Below are 21367 nucleotides of genomic sequence, written 5' to 3' on the forward strand. Positions count from 1 at the left end.
ATCCTTCATACTGAGTCCAGTCTGTCCAGTCTACCTCATTACAACTCATAGCAACTCCAGCCCGCTTATTCTGTCTGGCATCCCCTCAGCTTTAACTGAACTCATCCTGTCTTCTCTGCTCGGCCCCCTCTCTTTTCACGATACCCCAGTGTGCCCACTCTGACTCCTATTATCTTTGTCTGTCCACTCTGACTGACCCCAGCCTGTCCTCTTCATCCGCCCCTCTCCTCTCATACTCTGTCATTGACCACTGCCTGTCTAATCTGTCTGACCCTCCCTCAGCTCTTTCTGACCCCAATTTGACCAGACTGACTCTTACCATCTCTTGATGACCCCAGTCTGTCCACCCTTTTGAGACATCCCTGCCTCTCATACTAACCTAAGCCTGTCCAATTTGCAGTATCTGACCTCCTTTCAGCTTTTAGCCACTTCAGGCTCCTCACTTTTTTCTGAACTCAGCCTGTCCACTCTGTCTGGCCCCCTCTCCTCTCATACTTTTCCCAGTGTGTCCACTCTAACCTTTTGCCCTTTTAGCCCCCATACTGACCCAGTCTGTCCATTCTGATTCTTATCTATTAGTGGTCCTAGCCTGCCTACTTTTTCTCCCCCCAATACTGACAGGAGCAGTCCACTCTATCTGATCCCCTCTTAGCTTTTACTGACCTCAGCCGATCCACTTTGCCTGAACCCCCTTCTTTTCATACTGACCCCAGCTTGTCCACTCTGATTCTTATCGTCTCCCATACTGATCTCTGCCAGTTCACTCTGTCTGGTGCCCTGTCCTCTGATACTGACCATAACCTGTCTACTCTGATTTTTATCATCTATTAGTGGCCCTAGCCTGCCCACCCTTGCTATTCTCCCTTCCCCATACTGACCCCCTGACTGTGCTTTGCCTCAGATAAACGGGCAGTTACAAACTCTAACCTGATCCTGCAGCTTGAGGACACGTGTGTCATAGTCGCAGGTGATGAAGTGACAGCCCATCAAGAGCTCCTACCCACGTTGTGCCAACTGCCAGTGTTCCTGAATTGGACAGAGTGGCATTGAGTAAACCGAATTAACTCAACCCGGTATACAAAAAAAAAATGAACTGGACAACACAGAGGAGCAAAAAACGTGCAGCTGCACACCTCCATTAGGACAGCAGGCGCAAGTGATATCCAGAGGTGAACATTACATAAAAACAGGGCCTCCTGTGCATCGCGTGAAGGTCAGTCAAGGTGGACGCTGTGTGTCGCTTTCAGCTGTTAAAGATCCAGGGCTGAATGAACTTCCGAGTGCACCCCGTGCTGTCGTGCACACTGTGGGACTTTGACCCCACTCCTCGCTCCGTTTCTCCTGGAGCCCCCCTTGTTAACGCGTTCGATTAACTGCGCATGGAGTGGCCGCTTTGCTCGCCGTGTATTTTGACGGCGCCGCACGTTTCGTTCCTGTGGTTTAAATTGTAGATTTGAATGTGCGGTGAAGGCGCTCCGCGTCGACCAGTTGCGCTGCGCCGGTTGTTGCGCTTCAGCGCCTCCTTCTTCATAGCGGGCACTGTACTTCGTTGGACCTCAAATTTAGCAAGGACCCCGAAACTAAGCCAGTGAAAGCTGGGGTGTCGCTTTAAAGTTGAGATACTCACAAACCAAAAAGGCAATGTCGCACTTTTTAAACCAGAAATGGGGAACTGCTCTAAAGAGTAGGCCACTGGACAGTCCGTGTTGAACTTGGTCAGCTTTAAGTGCCAATCTGCGCGCCGTCCCGCTTTGCCATTTTAGTTACAAGTGTGGGCACCTCCAACCTGTATAGTCTTCTTTCTGACTTTCTTGTTTTCGTTCTTTTTCTCTGGCTCTTTCCCCCCTTTTCTTGCTGCCTATTGACATGTTTGTTTCCAATTGGCCACTGCGTGGGAAGGTGGAGTCTGGGTGGAAACTGGCGGAGTGCCTTCTGAATCAAATCACTCGAGTTTGTGAAAAAGCTTCAACTGGCAGGAGGCGATCCGGACGACAGGAAAGTGTCGCCGAAGAGTCCGCACGGGGCGCGGAGGAAAGCTTCGCACCCCGGGGCGCCGACTGGTGGCCTCGGAAATGAGGAGCGTTTCTCTCTAGCTGGGGGGATCTGGATTATTATGCAGCGCTATGGCTTGGTGTGACCGAGGAGTCCAGACGCTACTGACCACAGTCGGGGCTTTTGCCGCCTTCAGTCTGATGACCATAGCGATTGGCACTGACTATTGGCTCTACTCGAGAGCGCACATCTGCAATGCCACCAACATCACGAGCGACGAAACTCAAAACCAACCCAAGAAAACTAAAGGAGACCTGACCCACTCCGGGCTCTGGAGGATCTGCTGTATCGAAGGTATGCCGGGCGTGCAGACCGCAGGCGCGCCTCCTGCTACTGGGGACTGAGCAGCACAGGGGGTCACAAGATTCGGAGGTGTCGGGGAGGAGGCTCAAAAGTTGAGCGGCGGATGAGGCGGGGGGCGACGGTCTGCTAGGAACAAAGCGGCGCATCGGCGCGCACATCGCCTTCCAGTGACTGCCGATAGAAATTAGGGGAGGAGAAGGAGGAGGGCGGGGGGTTTGAAGGGAGACAACAGAGGCGCCGTACTTGTCTAGGGTGCAAAGATGGGAACTGAAACCCTTGCGGGACGCACAGCTGCACGGGCACGGCGGCCTCGGGAGTACCGGGAAGCTTATAGCTTTGCGCGAACGCATGTGAACGGAGTCGAGCGGCATGAAGTGCGGTCAGAGAGCGCAGATTAATAATAAATGGGCGCACGTATACCAGACGCCTTTCATTTGAGGCTTTATTGTATTTGACGCCGTTGCCTGGTAACTGCATCTGTGAAATTGCTATGGAAACGTGAACTAGGTATAAAAATAGACGGCTGGAAGGGCATCTTAAAATATATTCAAATGTATTGTCAAATATATCTATGGAGTACGCCGAGAACTGGCTTCGCGATCTTAGGTAATGTTTCTTTCAATTCAACTTTATAAGACGACGGGATCACGTAGGTTTGGCTTGTCCTTTCATCTCCGCCTTTTGTCTGTTTGCCTTAAACAAGTATGTCCGTGTGTGTGTGTGTGTGTGTGTGTGTGTGTGTGTGTTTGGAAGAAAGAAGGCGGGTGTTGGGGGGTGGGGTCTCATTGTTGTCGGAATCCGTTTAGATAAAACAGGCATCGGGTGAGACCTCGTGGTGCAGAGAGGGTCGCGAAAGAGAGGAGCTGTGGGAGCATACGAGTCATATCTGTATCATATAGTGCCTTTCACATCTATCTATCTATCTGTTATATAGTGCCTTTCATATCTATCTATCTATCTATCTATTATCTATCTATCTATCTATCTATCTATCTATCATATAATAGCCTTTCATCATCTATCTATCTATCTATCTATCTATCTATTATATAGTGCCTTTTCTATCTATCTATCTATCTATCTATTATATAGTGCCTTTCATATCTATATATCTATCATATTGTGCCTTTACATCTGGCCATGCAGTGTGCCTTAGTGGTGATGGCTGTGCACTTCAAAATCTGAGGCTGTGGGTTCAAATCCTGCTACTGACAATGACCGTGAGCAATACACTTCACCTGCCTGTGCACCAACTGGAAAAAGTAAAAGAAATGTAACCAATATTATTTAAAATGTTGTAAGGCGTCTTGGATAAAGGCATCAGTCATGTAAAGCTATCGAATAGCATTTTTCACACATGTCTGTCTATCATATTGTGCTTTTCACAACTATAGCGCCTGACACATCTATGTATCTGTTTCATCTTAAAAATAATATAAAAGATGAGGGCATAAAAAAGTGAACAGATTTAATGTCAGTTATACACACATGTATATGTCAGTTATGAACTGGATTTGAAAAATACTATACTATATACATAATAGTATACTATATAGATAAATACGGTACATATGTACATACAGTACATAGATGACCGCTAGTGTAAGACACAATATTATGTAAATAAATAGACATGAGAGAGGCAGATAACAGTGTAAGACATATTACCTAATTAGATGCACATAGATATGAAAGGCACTATATAGCAGAGAGATAGATAGAAAAGGCACAATATTATGATAGATAGATAGATAGATAGATAGATAGATAGATAGATAGATAGATAGATAGATAGATAGATAGATGTGTACGACTGGCTAGCTAGCTGTCTGCCTAGTATACACTTCACTACATAACAGACAGACAGGACTCTTACGCTCCCAGACGACTGCGCATTCGTCTTGAGCTCCAAGAGGTGGTCTGAGTGATGGACACACGCCGCACTTCAGTATTAGCTGTATCTCAAAAGCCCCCCCGTTCACCAGCTTTCACAAAGGCCGTCGGCCCCTAACACTCTGCCCTCCAAGTCCCACCCCCATTTTTGATTACTGAAACGAGTCGGAAGCCGAGAGGGGGGTCCTTAATGGCTCTCGGTTTCCTCTTCTTGACAGACGACTCTCTTCATCGTCCAAATAGGCCGCGTGTCGTGCGGTTTAATGAGGTCTCCGGTCCTGTGCGCTCCGCTCTCTTCAATGCCGATTTCTCTTTTTTGATTGCACGCGCTGGATCGGCCGGTTCTCGCTGTCGTCCCTCCCCGAAGCGGCGGCCCTTTCCGATGCTCTTTCTTCGGTAATAATGCATGAGTAGCCGCTCGCTCATTAGCGCTTTGCATCTCCCGCGGCGCAAGTCGTCGGACCCCCAGCGGTTCTTCAAAGCCCTGAATACATCGCTGGGGTCAACACTGCTGCCCGTTTTTCCACGGCAGAAGGAGCCACGGGGTGGGGAGTGGGAGAGGAGGGGGTCTGCCAGTAGTGACTTGTCCCCTTTGGCACAGGCGCTGTTCTTTGTCCAAGTGCTGAACTCGTCGGCGGGGTCGACTAAAGTGGGCTCATGCAGGATGCGGCCTGGGAGGAGCGCTTAGGGTCGACGAGTTTTCCTCCAAGCAGCGCTTGAGCATTTTAGAGCGTAAACGATTTTGTCGTACAGTTTGATTTCTTGAGGACGCCAGTCCCCCGAACTAAACGGAGGGCCGTTGAATACGAAGAGTGTGCGTGTCCTTCCATTTTTTATATCCATTGGTCCCTGGTCATATCTTAAAGATCTTCACCCCCTTAATAGGACATTACTAGTTTGTGTGGTTTCTCCTAATTCCAACTATCCATTCATTTTCAAACCCGCTTATCCTGAGCAGGGTCGCTGAAGGCTGTGTCAGCAAGCACTGGGTGCAAGGCAGGAACAATCCGTGGACAGGCCACCCGTCCATCACAGGGTGAACACACACACAGACACAAACACACACACACAGGGGCTAGTGTTACCATTCCTTGACAAAGATCCGTTTCATTGTAGGTGAGGGTCTTTGTAAATTAAATTGGGTCTCTGAGGTTTCAAAAGGTTCCTAAAATGTGAACAAAATAGAAATCCATAGGCTACCCAGCAAGATATAACAGATGACGAAAACCCAAACTCAACCTTTGCTATTGTGTGTCCTTTTAAAATCAGAAGCCCTTTGGGATTTCACAGATTTTGTCGTCGTCTATTCGTCGTCTAGTCTTTTATGGAGGCTGTTATGTATCGAAATAATTCAAGGTTCTTCCTGGAACCTTCATGTGGAGAGTTGGGTTGGGGATAACCGGTGGTATCGCTCTGAAGGACCACTCTGGCACTTTTATTTTTAAGAGAGTCCCCTTAAAGCAATGTGTTGATGGCTGGAACCCACCCAGGATGGGATGCCAGTCTTGTCACCTTCACTCCCACCGGGTCACTTTTGGGTGGCCAGTTAACCTGACGTTGTGTTTATGAAATGCAGAAGAACGTCTCGCAGAAGGTGTTTGGTGTCAGGGGCGCCAGAATGTCTTATTTTTATTTCAACTTTAATACTTCAGAGTCATGGGGGTGTACCAGAATGTCCCCCCAGAGGGGTAGGCAGCACTCAGACCGAAGCTCAGCCTACTCAGCCGAGTGGACGGGTGGCAGGATGTGGTGTATCTCTGGGTGAGGGGAAGGTGTGTACACCATAACGTACAGAGTCGCTCTGGTAGGGGTGCACACCCGGATACCCCGATCCATTTACACGTACGGAATGCAGGACGCTATAGGTGCAGACATCTACCCGTTTACTGTGTCCACTTAGACCTATTTTAGGTTCCTGGGGTCTCGGAGCTGCCCAAGCAGGTGGGTACAGGGCAGGAATCAATGCCGCACTCTTAAACATAACAGTTGTAAAGACGCTCAGTTGGGTCGTGTGGTTCCTCGTAGATCTGCTGTATAATGTGGAGTCTTTTCATTCTTGGAAGGGTTCTTTGCACATGAAGATGGCTCTTTGGGCTTTGAAATCATTCCTAATAGGTGAACAAAGTGGAAAACTTTAATGTCTACTAAGCTGGCCAGCAGGACGCAGGCCGATCAAGAAATCCTCATCTCAGCCCATGTTACTGTCCACTCGTGGTTATTTATGCAGCCTGCTAATGGATTGGCATAAATGAAAGTTCTTTCTGGAACCTTCATGTAGATGGTTTTTTTTTTTGGGAACGAAAAATGGTTCCCCTACGGCAACACCGTGAAGAACTACTTTGGCACCCTGAGCGTAGACAGGGTGTCGTCCAGCACGGGGTACCCACACTCACTCCTGGGCAGTGCAGACCTGACCTGCATGTGTTTTTGATACGCATGGAAAATCAGATCTTCACACAGACATGTGGAGAACCTGCAGACCCCACAGGAATTGTTTCCCTGAGAGTGCCTCGGATTGCTCTTCCTCAAGGTGAGGTCTGTCCGTGCATGGCGGGTGATTATGAAAACTATCTGACGCACTGGTGTGGGGGTCTGAATGGGCCGAAATTGTAATGCATCAGAGGTAAGACCCTCCAGCCACTGTATGTTACCGTCTAAGGGTGGTTGTGTATGAGGACTGTAAACGGGTCTCTGCTGCTTCTCTAACTTGGGTGTGAGGCGCTATACGCCACAGTCCACTGATGAACAGAAGGTCCGTGGACACAGCGTTTAGAGAGTGCTGGGCAGGAAGCAGGTGGCGATGGACATCAGGGGCCCACATGCATGATGGCTCGGGAAGATAAGCAGGTGCCAGTCGACCTTAGGTGTGTTTTGATGCCAGTCGCCACTCGTTCTCCCAATTATTCTGGCACTTGTGCATCATTGGAAGACGCAGCGTCTTGCTCTCATTCCGTGTGGGTGGTGAAGGTGCTAGCCGGGGATTGCCAGCTCACAGCGTCTTTTGTAAGCGTTGGCGCTAGCCAGGCCCCTGTGGCGCCGCTCTGTTATTACTGCTACTAATCGAATTATTAGCCGACTCTAACAAGCGGTGCGTTGGCATGTTTTGACTCGTAATTTAGCAGCGAGTCTGCCGGCCTGGCCGATGTATTGCTCGCTTCAATACAGAAGCCTGGCTGGCAACGACCAGGGGTTTTTGTATGAAGGAACAATGAAGATGTCAAAGGCATCCTTGGAGACGTTATGGAAATGCGATTCTTGGAAGCCAGTGCAGGTTGCCATGGAGAAGCTGCACTGTGCGGTAGGGAGGAAGCCCCTCCGTGTCCCGCCGTGCCACCAGACAGGGTTCATTACTGAGGGAGGAGGCCGCTTCTTCCAGAGGCAAGCTGTCACATCCGCTAATTAACAAGGCAATGAAACCGAAAGGCATGTGGGAAAGCAAAGAGGGGCAGATAGCAGACTCCGTAATTAACCGGCCACTGAAAAATGGATCACAGCTTTTAATAAGAGCGTACGGCGCAGGGAGGGGCGGGCGTTTGGGAGAAAGTTTCAAAGCATGTTAGGGGGGAGGGCAGGACACCGAAATCGTTTAATAATTAACATGTCAACACGTGGGGGACGGAAAAGAATGGAGGGCTTCCTGAAGTCACACGCAGCCCATGTTCGATGGAGAAAGACTACGAAAGGCCAGGCCTGCTGATTGCTGACATAGGGCCGCCATTAAGAAGAGTTGTCCTGATGTTCATCAGACGTGTGTGTCCTGTAAAGCTAGAACACTTGGGGGGCACTAAGCCAGCTTGACCTTCACAGTATGAAGCCGAACTGGGGCCGCCATCTTCTGAAGGTCATCTTTGGATGAGTCCAACTCCCGAGCTTATTGACACAAGTACAGAGGCGCGTGAAGCTCTTAGGAGTATGAAAGACCAACATGCCACATGTCACCAGCATCGGGCGCCGCCAACCTCAGAAACCCGGAGTGAATATGGCAATAAACGCAGTCCTGCCAACTATGCCAGTATGATGCCTCACTGGCACTGTAATCTGTCTATCTATCTATCTATCTATCTATCTATCTATCTATCTATCTATCTATAGACAATTATATAGTGTAACAGATAGAGGCGCTATCGCTCCCTTGAACCCTCAAGTACCACGCCAAACACCAGGTAAAAGTCCAATTATTATTGTTTTTATTATAATAACGTGCACCAAGCACTCTCTACTCCACTATATTCATAAACACAATCAAATCAGTAATCAATACACAATCCTCCTCTCCTAGTCTTTTATAGTCCATGACCCGGAAGTACTCCTGAACCCCGTCCACGTGACTTCTTAGCACTTCCGGGTCGGATAAAACTCTCCTTCTTCATCCCGGAAGCACATCATTTCCTCTGTCACTGTGACTAAGACGTACTTCCAGGTTATAGTGCACATGCAAATCCTTGAGCCTCTCTGCAGCGTCCTCTGGTGGGCCCAACGGTATCCAGCAGGGTTGGGAATAGAAACTCCATTGTCCAGGATTCCCTGCTGGTCTTTGGGACACTTCCATGCTACAGGGAGGGCTCCATCTGGCGGCCTGGGGGTATTGGCCGGGATGAACAGCTGGCCATCTCCCACAATAGTGTCTTCTATATCTATCTATCTATCTATCTATCTATCTATCTATCTATCTATCTATCTATCTATCTATCTATCTATCTATCTATTTATCTATCTATCTATCGATCTATCTATTATATGGTGTCTATCTATCTATCTATCTATCTATCTATCTATCTATCTATCTATCTATCTATCTATCTATCTATCTATCGATTATATGGTGTCTATCTATCTATCTATCTATCTATCTATCTATCTATCTATCTATCTATCTATCGATTATATGGATTATATGGTGTCTATCTATCTATCTATCTATCTATCTATCTATCTATCTATCTATCTATCTATCTATCTATCTATCTATCTATCTATCTATCTAATATTAGCCAAAATGATGCTAAGGACTGCAAGGCACTGCATGCACGTTTGGGATGACTGCATAAGATTTTTCATGTATGAACTTTGATGGAAAGGGATGAGAAAGCCTTGACAGTAACAATCACCTGAGCAGGACTTCACTGGTCAGCCTCTCAAGCAGGTCTCACCCCAGGCAGCCAGAACCCAAGCGCAAGAGTCAGGTTTTCAGACATGTGTAGTTTCAAAATGAGGTACTGCCTTCAAATTTTGCCTGGCACTGGTACAGTAGTGGTTAAGCCAAATAATCAGTTCATTTTCTTATGTATTGAACATTTCTAAAAAATAGCCATGTAATTTACAAACCAATCACTCAGTCAGTAGTCTTTCCTATTGAACCCTTCTCCACAATCACCGTGTAATTTAAACACCAGTCAGTCTATAAATCAGCCCATCCATCATACAGTAACCCCTGAGGTTGTCGATTCAAATCCTGCTCCTAAAAGGAGTGTAAGCAGTTGTATCTCAAATATTGTAAGTCACTTTGGATAAAGGTATCAGCCAAATAACAAGGAGGAGGAGGAGGAGGAGGTTAGGAGCAGGCGCTGATAGCGCACGACAAACCAACTGAGGATCCAGATTAGGACCCGAGTGCAGCCATGCAACAGGTGACACCTCAGCACCACACGAGTTCAGACGAAGTGCAACCAGTGTGAGGTTTTTGGTTCTAAAGCTCCCTAACATACCCTGCAAGGGAGAGGAAACTCATAAAAACTTGTCTTGAAAGACAAAAGTAAAACAATGTTCTTTAAGTTCAAAGAATGTATTATTTATAAATAAATAAACAAAGGAAGGCAGGATCCGAAAGCAGAAGCAATAAAACCATAAAAAATAGAAAAATCAAAACAATCTTCACACAGACTCTGAATATTAAACTCTGAATGCATCTCTCTGTTCTGCCTGAATATAAAGTTAGTGGGCGGGCCCACTGAAGTGATGTCATTGTGACCCCGCCTCTTACGGTTCCACCCACAGAATATAAGGAGTAGATTCTAACAACTTCAATCCATACTACAATGTTTGGAGAGCAAGTCTACCGTAAAAAAAGGGCTCTTTATAAAAACGAAGGTGTTTATTTAGCAAAAGAGAAAAACAACGAAGCTGAAAAATTGAACAACAGCGGCCTAAAAGGTAGTCCTCAGCCCACGGGTCGCAAGACGTGATCCAGAGGTCATAAATCAAAAACAAAGCAGTAAACTATCAACAATTTAGAAAATCCACTAAGAAAGACCAATCCTCGCAACACCCGCTGACTTCAGTGCGCCACTCCTGACCTGAATAGCCAGACGGCGGTGTGGTGACATCAGGGTGGCCCCGCCTCCTTGGGTGCCACCCGCAGAGCACAAGAGAGATAGGAGAACAATTCATTCTCACAGAAATATATTAATGCACCCATTAAATAATTACAATAAACATATAAAACACTTGAACAGTATAAATAAATAAATAAACAAAAGTAGGGATCAGGAAAGACGCCTAACACAAGGGAACAGACCCCGGCCTTCACCGTTCGCCAGCTGGGTGATCAAGGACGGCAGATGGTAATACACAGAAATGACCGTTCCATTTTACCAAAAAAAAAAAAAAAAGCAAAGATCACCCCCTTCTTGAATGTTATGTGCGGCACAAAATGAATAATCAGGAGGGGGTCCGTCTGGAATTCACTCAGGGTGGGAGCCCCCTTTTGTCTGCTTATCCTTCCTGAGATAGCAGTGCAACTTGAGCTCAGAGTTTACAGAATGCCACTGTCGCCCAAAGGAGCCGTCCTGTAATTCAAAGTCCACCTGCTGCTGTCACTGGGAGGGAGAGCTTGGTGGGGGTTGATGTCACCCTGAGTGTGAAATGGTGACATGACCTGGATGCATCATCAGACGAGAAGAGTGTAGTGAAGAGTGTGAACAGAACAAGCCCTCACAGACTGAACCTGATTGGCTGAGGAGCAGAACGAGTTCTCCTGTGGCACAGCTGGCATAGAATGCTGTCCTGTAAATCCCTTCTGCTGCCCGCTGTCCAGTGGACTCTTTGGAAGCAGCTGGATGATCTTCACTTCTCTGATGACCTTGTGCTCCTGTCACATGTGCATTAGCAGATACAAGATAAGACCAATAACTTGGCAGTCGCTTCTTCCAAAGTTTGACCTACCATTAACAAATGAAAGGTGAAAGACATCAGCACCAACACAACCAACCCTGGACCACTGGAAGTGGAAACCTTCACCGGCTTGGGGAGTCTCACTGACAAGTAGGGAGACCAAGATACTGATGTTAGGCCACAACCAGCAAGGCTAAGGCAGCATATCTGCAGCTGAGAAACATCTGAAGGTCCAAGGAGCTGGTGAAGGAATTCTCAATACCAAAGTGAGGTCGGTCCTTCTTTCTGAAGCTGACACCTGGAGGATGACAGTTACAACCAGTTAAGAATGTTCAGATCTTCACCACCACGTGTCTATGAAGGATCCACCAGACACGTCAGCCACAGTTACCTTTGGCAGAGTACATACGGGATGCCTGCAGAAGTTGAGATTTTAAAGAGGAAATGGTTTTGGATTTGAGCAGCCTTCGGAAGGCGTCCCACCAGCAACACCAGACAGTCCGTGACCCAAGGAAGAAAGGAAGGCCAAGAAACGCACGGTGCAGGGCCCTGGACTTAACGTAAGTGTAGGACAGAGCTGCCTGGAGGACACCTGGCCCAGGGTTGGTAGGAGACGTAAGTGAGCCCCTCTATTGGAGATCACCAGCAGCTGAAAGGGGGATGTCACCCTGAGTGAATTCCTCAGCAGATATAAATGGAGGCGAGGTGAATTTAAAGCTGGGGGGTGGCTACTGTGTAAGGGGCAGGCCTCTTATTGGTCGACCTGACAAGCGGAAGTCTCCTTTAACCACAGGCGCTGACAGGGACGTTCTGTAATCCCGAGTTCACCGATACTGCCAGGGGTTTAATGGCAATCACCCTGAGCGAGTTCCTCAATTACGAAAAATCTGAAGATGCCCCTGTCACAAAATGGCGGAGGGGTGAGACCTCAGTAAAGTGCGCAGAACAGATCTCAGCCAAGGGAAGCCTGACCCGGAAAAATGGGAGGCTTAAAGCCTTAACATTCAAACAATTGAAAATGTCTCACCAGGGGCAGAACCAAGTAACTCCAGCTAGGGCAGAGACAAGTCCCTCAAAGGATTATTAACCAAAACGCAAAAGGCTCAAAGGAGCTGCCTAAAAAAAGGCAATCCACAGTCACCAGGCCCCAATCCATAAACCAAAATCCTTAAACAGAGCAGAATTATCAAAAATAAATTCAAACAGCAATAATAAAAAATAAAAGGATGGATAACCCACCAACAGCCAAGCACACACAAGGTACCACGAGGGACTGCAATTCCCATGAGCCTTCATAAGGCTGGAGGCTGTCCCTCAGCTGAGATTGACAGGTGGCCCCGCCTCCTAGGGAAACACCCACACAACACAAGGTACAAGGCACAACCAGCTTAGAAGCCAAACAATAAACCACACTAATAAAAAATACATCCATCCATTTTCCAACCTGCTGAATCCAAACACCGGGGTCTGCTGGAGCCAATCCCAGCCAACACAGGGCAGGAATCCAATCCCGGGCGGGGTGCCAACCCACCACAGAACACACACAAACGGGCCAATGTAGAATCTCCAGTCCACCTAACCTGCATGTCTTTGGACTGTGGGAGGAAACCCACGCAGACACGGGGAGAACATGCAAACTCCACGCAGGGAGGACCCAGGAAGCGAACCCGTGTCTCCTAACTGTGAGGCAGCAGCGCTACCACTGCACCACCGTGCCGCAAATAATAAACATAAATAACAACATTAACATACATAATAGTAACCAAAAAGCAAAAAAGAACAGAAAGGGCATAAAACATAAACCCAGGCAACCCCCAAATGCACTTTCTGCACCCCAGTCCACCGACTGCAGGCGTCACCACACAAGTCAATTGGATTCATCGACATGGAGCACAAGAGTCACAGCCACCTCCTCCTCCTCCTCCTCCTCACGTGACTCGTGTCTGTGACATGTCTGTGACCAGAGGGGGGTGGCAGGTCACATGTTGACTGGACAGGTGTCAGAATTGCGTGTGAGAATTGCGCTGTACTCTGTCCACGTCACCATGTGACTACTGACACTAAGGTGCTGTGACCACCAACTGACCCCACAACCTAACGCCTATCACTCTGTGTCACCTTTGCTCAGGGTCTTCTGTTCACTTCCAGGTCTCAACAGAGGAAGCTGCTACCGGATCAACCACTTCCCTGAGGATAACGACTACGACACGGACAGCTCGGAGTACCTGCTGCGTAAGTATGGCTGTCATGGGCCGCATCTACTAGGAGTTCTCACTGCTTTTAAAAGAGAGGACCACCTTCCTTAGGTTAGGCCGTTTATAACTCACTGGGGTGTCACCACATTTAAAGAGAGCTACACGGGGGATGACAGAACCAAAAGGTGATGGTAACAGAAATATGTGCAGTACAGTGCTCAAGTACCTGCTGGGGTGGGCAAGACTGGCATGGAGGGGTAAGTGTGAGGACAGGATGATGAGACCTTATTGGTGGCAGAAGCGCTGGTGTAACTGCTATAGTCGTGAAAACATGGAAGAGTCGTGTAAAGTGTGTGTGCAGGTCTGAGAGATCCTGAGCAAAACAGACATGGCTGGGTATCCATGACAGACCCACAGAGGAAATACCACAAAAATGTGACATGTCACAAATGGGGTCTGGTCTCTGGGGTCTCTGAGATACCAGCCACACTGCACAACATCACAGAATGACACAGCCAGGGTGGTGTAGGGTATATAGCGCCTTAACAACACATCACTCAGCGTCAGAGGGGACACTCGACTGCTTGGTGTGATGAGTGGGGGGCAACTGAAGAGTACTGGGAATGTGTGGACATGTCGAATGGTGACAAATCAGTCAAGTGGGTGACATGGAGAGAGAGAGAGAGAGAGACATACACATGTAAGGCACTATATAATAGATAGATAGATAGATAGATAGATAGATAGATAGATAGATAGATAGATAGATAGATAGAATGTGAAAGGCACTATATAAAAGATAGATAGATAGATAGATAGATAGATAGATAGATAGATAGATAGATAGATAGAATGTGAAAGGCACTATATAAAAGATAGATAGATAGATAGATAGATAGATAGATAGATAGATAGATAGATAGATATGAATGGTGCGATAGATAGATAGATAGATAGATAGATAGATAGATAGATAGATAGATAGACAGATTGGATGAGAGAGCAGGTCATTAAGCCCGGCCCACCTACAGTAATTGTAGTGAAGTAACGCCACATTAAATTTTGGAGGCCCCCTCAAGTCCTGCTCTCTAGCGCTGGGATGGCCCTGGCCACACATAAACATGGAGGTTGCAGAGGATCCTGCTGATGTACTTTGATGTGAGTCAATGGGAGGTCTCCAGCTTGACAGATGTCCTTTATTAGGAGGGGGAGCTGGGCGTCCCAGTGAGGTGGTCATTGTCTACGTCCAGACAGAGTACAGAAGCCATTAAGGAGACTAACAGAATTTCAGGTTATATAGCGCCCTGACGTGTGCAGTACAAGTCAGCAGAGGTTCTGCTCCTTCCATGGGACTGACTGGTGAGGCCTCTCCTGGAGGTCCGTGTTCAGTTGTGGTTTCCGACGCAGCAGTGCTGGTGGAAGCCCAGAGGAAAGCGACTTGGCTGATTCAGGACTGAGAGGAATGAGCCGTAAGGAGAGGCTGAAGGAGCTGATGTTTCGCTTTAAGTAAATGGAGACTAAGAGGTGACCTGACTGAAGTGTTTAAAATGATGAAGGGGATTAGTCCAGTAGATTGAGACGATGACATTAAAACGTGTTCTTCTTCGTGCAGACAACTAAAGAGACCTGAAATAAATGACTAAGCAGTGTGGTGGACAGCGGGACAATAGTGACCATCAAAAGTAGATGATGTTACTTTGGATAAATTAGCTGGACAGAGGTTTTGTGGCTGTCCTTGTCAAAATGTTTCGAATGCTCTAATAAATGTCACCCTGGGCCTTGAGAGATGCAGACTGCTGGGATTTCAGTGACGTGTTGTGCACTCTGACCTCTGTGACATGGGCCACAATGTGATGTCGCTGAAGACTGAGTACTGGGGTCTCGCTGATATCACACTGCGACTCCAGTAACAACAATAATATTCAATGTTTACACTTATATAGCACATTACTTAGACCACCACTAATGTGTAGCACCCATCTGGATGATGGGATGGCAGCCATTATCTCATCGGTACGCTCACCACACATTAGCTGTTAGGAAGTGAAGGTGTGAGAGAGATAGCCATTTAGAGACAGGAGATGATTTGGGGGTCACAGTGGCCATGATGGGCAGTTCAGACTGGACATCAGGGTCACCCTGCTCCGTACAAAGGACGCCCAGGGATTTTTTATGACCACAGGATAAGCGCCCCCTGCTGGCCTCACCAACACCTCTTCCACCAGTAGCCCAAGCTTTTCCTGGATGGTCTCCCATCCAAGCACTGGCCGGGCCTGAACATGTTTAGCTTCAACTTGGAGGACCTGTTCTGAAGTGCAGGCGCTATGGCTTCTGGCATGAAGTGACATAAAAACTGCAGAAGACACTCGTGATACGGATCTCACAGGGGTGACAGAGACATGTTCACAGTGTGACGTGCGTGCAGGGACACCAGTGATTTGTGGAGTACTGGGACATCAGTAACCGGCAGCACACTGTGACACCAGTGGCATGTGGCCCAGTCAATTACTGAAGATGTTGGTGACATTAGTGATGCCAGTAATTTGTGGTCTGCTGATGTACACGCTGGGGTGTCAAGACTATGGGTCATCAGAGGATCTCCACAGTATGGAGTACATTGGCATATTCGCAGCACGTCACAGTGACTGCTCAGCCGTGGCCATCACGTCAGTAGCATGTAGCACACGGGATGTCCACATGGTGCCATATGGCGTATCAGTAACCACACAGTGACATGTGGCACTCTGCACATCAATTCACTTGAGAACACGAGGGACAAGTAGCACACAGAGACTGTCATTGTATTGACTGTCATAGTAAACTCTGACATCGATGGCATGTGGTCCATGGGCATGTCAACAACTTGAAGATGTTGGTGGGCATAAAGGGATGCCAATGGTCTGTAGATTGATGAGCTACACACATGGGGGTCAGGGTGTCATCACAGTGGGTTATCCATACGGTACGCCGTCTGGTGTCATCAAAGACGCAGTGCACGGTGACGTCAAGTGTGTGGAGGTCTTCAGGATAGGGAGTACATTGGCATCTCAGTAGCACATGACATGCTCATTCACAGTGACTCGTAGGCTGCTGAGCAGTGGGCATCATGCCAGAGAATTCCCCCTGGTGCCACATGGTGTTTCAGTAACCACACAGTGACAGGTGGCCCTCTGCACCTCAATACACTTGAGAATATGAAGGACATGGAGCACAATGAGATATCGCTGAGGGGTGGCACACCGGGACATCAGTGACATGGAGCACAACGTGGGGTGTCAGTAACTTGAAGGTGTCGGCCATGTCAATGGTTTGTAGATGAGCTACACACTTGGGGGTCACAGTGGGTTATCTATAAGATCTGGCATGGTGTCATCATAGACATGTAGCACGAGGGGACGTGAGCTGCATGACAATCTTCTAAATATGGAGTCTGTTGGCCCTTGTAGACCACCGAGTCGGGGGGCTTCATGTCAACGAGGGATGTCCCCCTGGTGCCTTATGGGCTGTTAGTAACCACTCAGTGACAACGTCGCACTCTGCACACTTGACAATAGTAGGGACACACTGGGACAGCGGTGACAGTGCCACACCTGACATGTGATACGTAACCCACTGCCTTTCATCGGGGTCTTTGACTTGAGATCATTAAGTTGTGCCCATCAGCTGTCTAAATGTGAAGTTAGCAATTTAAGTAAAATAAAAACACAATCCAATTTGTTAGTAAATGCCAGCTGTGCTGCTTCCTCTTCCTCTTCCTCTTCCTCGCAGGTATCGTGCGCGCCTCCAGCGTTTTCCCCATCTTGAGCACCATCCTCCTGCTCCTCGGAGGCCTCTGTGTGGGGGCCGGAAGGATCTACAGCAATAAAAACAACATCCTGTTGAGCGCTGGCATCCTCTTTGTAGCAGCAGGTGTGTATCCAAGCAGACGCGTGACACGGGTGGCATTGCTATGGCGGTGAGGCCATGAGGGCACGGAGGAAGTGCGGCTAGCGGGTTTCTAATGGCCTCCGTGTTTTCTCGCTTGCAGGTCTGAGTAATATCATCGGCATCATCGTGTACATCTCGAGCAACGCAGGAGACCCTAGTGACAAAAAGGACGAGGACAAAAAGAACCAGTACAACTATGGCTGGTCCTTCTACTTTGGGGCCCTGTCCTTCATAGTGGCTGAAGCCATAGGTGTGCTGGCCGTCAACATTTACATTGAGAAGAACAAGGAGAGGCGCTTTAAGACGCGCAGGGAGTTCATCAAGGCCTCGTCATCCTCCTCCCCGTACTCCAGAATGCCCAGCTACAGGTATCGGAGGAGACGGTCGACGTCCAGTTCCCGCTCCACAGAGCCCTCCCCTTCTCGGGAGACGTCACCCATGGGACTCAAGATGCTGGGTTCCGTGCCCATGACTGAAATCTCCATGTACACCCTCTCGCGAGACCCTCTGAAGAGCCCCACCAGTGGCACGTACAGCTCTGAGCAGGAGGCGGGCTTCCTGCAGGTCCACAACTGCTTTCAGAAGGACCTCAAGGAGGGCGTCAACAGGAGGACCACACCTGTCTGAGTCACCAGGCGCTGTGACTGGTGAATTACTGATAGAGCCCCTCCCCGAGATGGTGAGGGAGCGCCCGGCTTGACGCCCACAGGTTGTTGGGCACACTCCTGCAGGTGCACTTTTTTTTTGCGACAACGCCTGAGAAGTTCCAATTGAGCCAGAATTGGTAGCAATATTCTTGTACCCCAAGCGCTGATGTCCCGTGTCTTTCCCCACAAGTGTCGTTCTTGCTGTGTCTGTCCCCGTCTAAGAAGTATTCAGCCCCCCCCAGAAGAGTCCTTTCAACTGGTGCTAACAGGGATGGAGGCCACACCACCCTGCTTTTCAGGACCCCTGGGGAGGCTTGAAAATACGGCATGTGTAGCAGTAATGTCCCCCTCGCACATGGGACCCTCCGTCTGCCTTTCAGATCCAGTATAAGACATCAGATTACAAAGGAACTGGTCTCCGGGTGGGCTCTTCTTTTGCCCATTTGCCCTTACCATAAATGGATAATTGCAGGATTCTGAGGGGACTGAGTCAAGCATGCTTTCACTAAACATTTGAGGGGCACCCCGTTAACCCGTCCTTCCAGTCGCTTCAGCACTAAGGGGGGTCCTTCTGCGTATCTGATAGCTTCATTTCCATTCACCCAGGTCATTCCTTGGAGCATGGGTATGGCGTCCTTAGCACCCTCTGCAGCTGCTGCTACACAAGGGGGTATCTGAATGGCAGGTGGGCCACCATGTCCTTCTGAGGACTTCAGGAGCTTGCTCCGTGCCATGCAGGGAGAGATTATCATGTGAAAGTGGGAGCACAAAGCACATGCCTGATGCGCCAGTCCCTCTCCTCCTCTGTTTTCATAAAAATTTGCTGGAGGCCCAAGGTGACTCGTAACTACAAAGACGGGTTCAGGAGATGTCCCAGAAATGTGGCCACCCCTTCCACTGCTCAGTAGCTCCTCTTCAGTTTGAGGTCTCAGAATGATTGGGCCAATTGGAATAAAGAGGGCCAATGAGGGGGGGTAGGTGGGGTCTGAGATGGGGGTTTGTTAAGGGAGAAGGCAGAGACTGTGAATGAGGGGGTGAGGCTCATTAAAACAGGGGGAAGGGCCTAAGAATGAGGAGGTGGGGCTTTTTAAGGGTGAAGACAGAGACTATAAATGAGGGGGTGGGGCTTGTTAAGGGTGAAGACAGAGACTATGAATGAGGGGTGGGGCTCATTAGAGGAGGAGGAGTTAGTGGTGGAGACAGGGTCTATGACTAAGGAAGTGGTGCTGATTAGAGGAGGGGTGGAGCCAAAGAATGAGGGGAGCTAATTAAAAAAAGAGATAAGGTCTGTGAATGAATAGGTGGAGTTTGTTAAAGGTGGAGTCAGGGTCCATGAGTGAAGTGGTACGGCTTATTAGAGGAAGAGAAGGAGTGAGGAGGTGGAGGAGAAAGGGCCTAAGAGTGAGGAGGCGGGGCTACTTAAAGGAGGAGGTGGGGCTTGTTAAGGGCGTAGACATAGACTATTAGTAAGGGGTGGTGCTAATTACAGGACAAGGTAAGGCCTACAAGTGAGAAGTTGGAGCTTGTTAATGGTGGAGACATGACATAGGATTCAGGAAGTGGGGCGATTTAAAAAAAGGAAAAGGAGGTTAGACCTATGAGTGTGAAGCTGGGGCTAATTAAAGGAGGAGCTAAGACCTCTAAGGCAGAGAAGGAAGAGGAGGTAACGACTAAAAATGAGAAGGAGGAGCTAATTAGTGGAGGGGCGGGGCCTAAGTGTTAGAAGGTGGGCCTAATTAGGAGAAGAGGAGATAAGGCCTGTGAGTAGGTGGGTTTTGCTAATGGTGAAGGCAGGGCCTCAGAGTGATGGACTTACTAGAGGAGGTAGGGCCTATGAGTGAGAAGGTGGAGCTCATTATAGGTGAAGGCAGAGACTCTGAGTGAGGAGGAGGGGCTAATTAGTGGAGCAGGAGGTAAGGCCAATGAGTGAACAGTTGGGGCTCATTAATGGCGTAGGCAGCACCTGGGAGTGAGGAGGTGGTACTAATTAGAAGAGGAGTAGGTGGAACCTGTTAGTGACAAAGCAGAACTTGTTATAGCGGAAGGCAGGGACTAAGAGTACGAGGGTGAGGCTAATTAGAGGAGGGGCAGGGCCTAAGAGTGAGGAGGTGGTGGGACATGTGGGGCTCGTTAAAGGTGAAGGCAGGGACTATAAGTTAGGGGGTGGGGATAATTAAAGGAAGAGGCAGAGCCTAAGAATGAGAAGGAGGTGCTAGTTAGAGGACGGGACAGGGTCTCAGAAAGAGAAGGTGGAGCCTATGAGTGACAAAATAGGGGTCACTAAAGGTGAAGACAGGAACTATGAATAAGAAGGTGGGGCTAATTTGAAGAGGGGAGTGGACCAAGAGTGAGGTGGTGGGGCTAATTGGAAGAGTAGGTAAAGCATATGAGGGAGGATGGGGGTCTTGTGAGAGTAGGAGAAGTCAAAGTATATGAGCGAGTAAGAGAGTCAGGTCCGAAGAGCAAGGAGGTTGCTCTACTGGAGGTGAGAACACGGATTTGTGTTTAGTGGGAGGAGGCGAGAGTCATGGGAGGAGGAAGATGAAAGGCCTCTGAGTGAAGAGATAAAGGACAAGTCTTTGAGAGAAGTGAGCAGGTGACACCAATGGGAAGAGGAGGAGGAGGACGAGCCTAGGAATGAGACATCAGGGCTGGTGGGTGACCACGAGTCAGTAAGTGAGAAGGCAGTCCAAGTGAAAGGGGTTATAAGGCTAAAAATGTCTGGGAGGTGAGCCTGGGCAGTGGAAGATGGCCTTGGTGATTTACTGATGGAAGTAAAGCCTCTGAAGCAGAGGACTTTGAAGGAAAGGAGTTGAGTGAGGCTGGCAAGAAGAACTTGGGTTAGGGGGCTTCAGAATTAGGCAAAGAAGACAAAGGTTCAGATAGCCATGGAGATACACTGAGGTCCTGTGGCCCAAGACTAGCACAGGGATGCTTGAAAGGGCCGTCTGGTTTCTTTTGCCAATACCTGCCAGTGCCAGTGGGCGTGACCCGTTAACATCAGCTCTGGACGTGCCAGGTCAGTGCAGCTCTGAGAGAAGAGGTGAGTTGTGCTGCTGTGCTTCCCTCTCGGCGGTTCTGCTGGTCATTGGCTTCCTTCTTCTCCCATTCGCCGGCATGTCCTTCAGCTCTATGTGTTGTGCCATTCTCCTCCTGTGTCCCTTCTGGTACGTGTCCCTTCCATGTGAACTCAGATTTACAGAACTCAATTAAACCAGTAAAACGTACTGGACAAAGCTA

At 48.5% G+C, this 21367-nt stretch overlaps 1 protein-coding gene across 1 annotated transcript; it reads left to right on the plus strand.

The window, feature by feature from the left end:
• Positions 1-1919: 1919 nt before the first annotated feature.
• Positions 1920-21367, plus strand: cacng4b (calcium channel, voltage-dependent, gamma subunit 4b). Its single transcript, XM_039740080.1, has 4 exons — positions 1920-2346; positions 13507-13590; positions 17322-17462; positions 17581-21367. The coding sequence occupies exons 1-4, from the start codon at positions 2124-2126 to the stop codon at positions 18105-18107; spliced, it is 975 nt and encodes a 324-aa protein (XP_039596014.1). The 5' UTR covers positions 1920-2123; the 3' UTR covers positions 18108-21367.

The sequence above is a fragment of the Polypterus senegalus genome, chromosome 17 (genome assembly GCF_016835505.1).
Source record: "Polypterus senegalus isolate Bchr_013 chromosome 17, ASM1683550v1, whole genome shotgun sequence".
Lineage (NCBI taxonomy): Eukaryota > Metazoa > Chordata > Cladistia > Polypteriformes > Polypteridae > Polypterus > Polypterus senegalus.

Coding starts and splice junctions, on each gene's coding strand:
- cacng4b (XM_039740080.1), top strand. CDS start 2,124: ATGGCTTGGTGTGACCGAGGAGTCCAGACGCTACTGACCACAGTCGGG. Junction 13,591..17,321: donor CAGCTCGGAGTACCTGCTGC/GTAAGTATGGCT, acceptor TCTTCCTCGCAG/GTATCGTGCGCGCCTCCAGC. Junction 17,463..17,580: donor CATCCTCTTTGTAGCAGCAG/GTGTGTATCCAA, acceptor TCTCGCTTGCAG/GTCTGAGTAATATCATCGGC.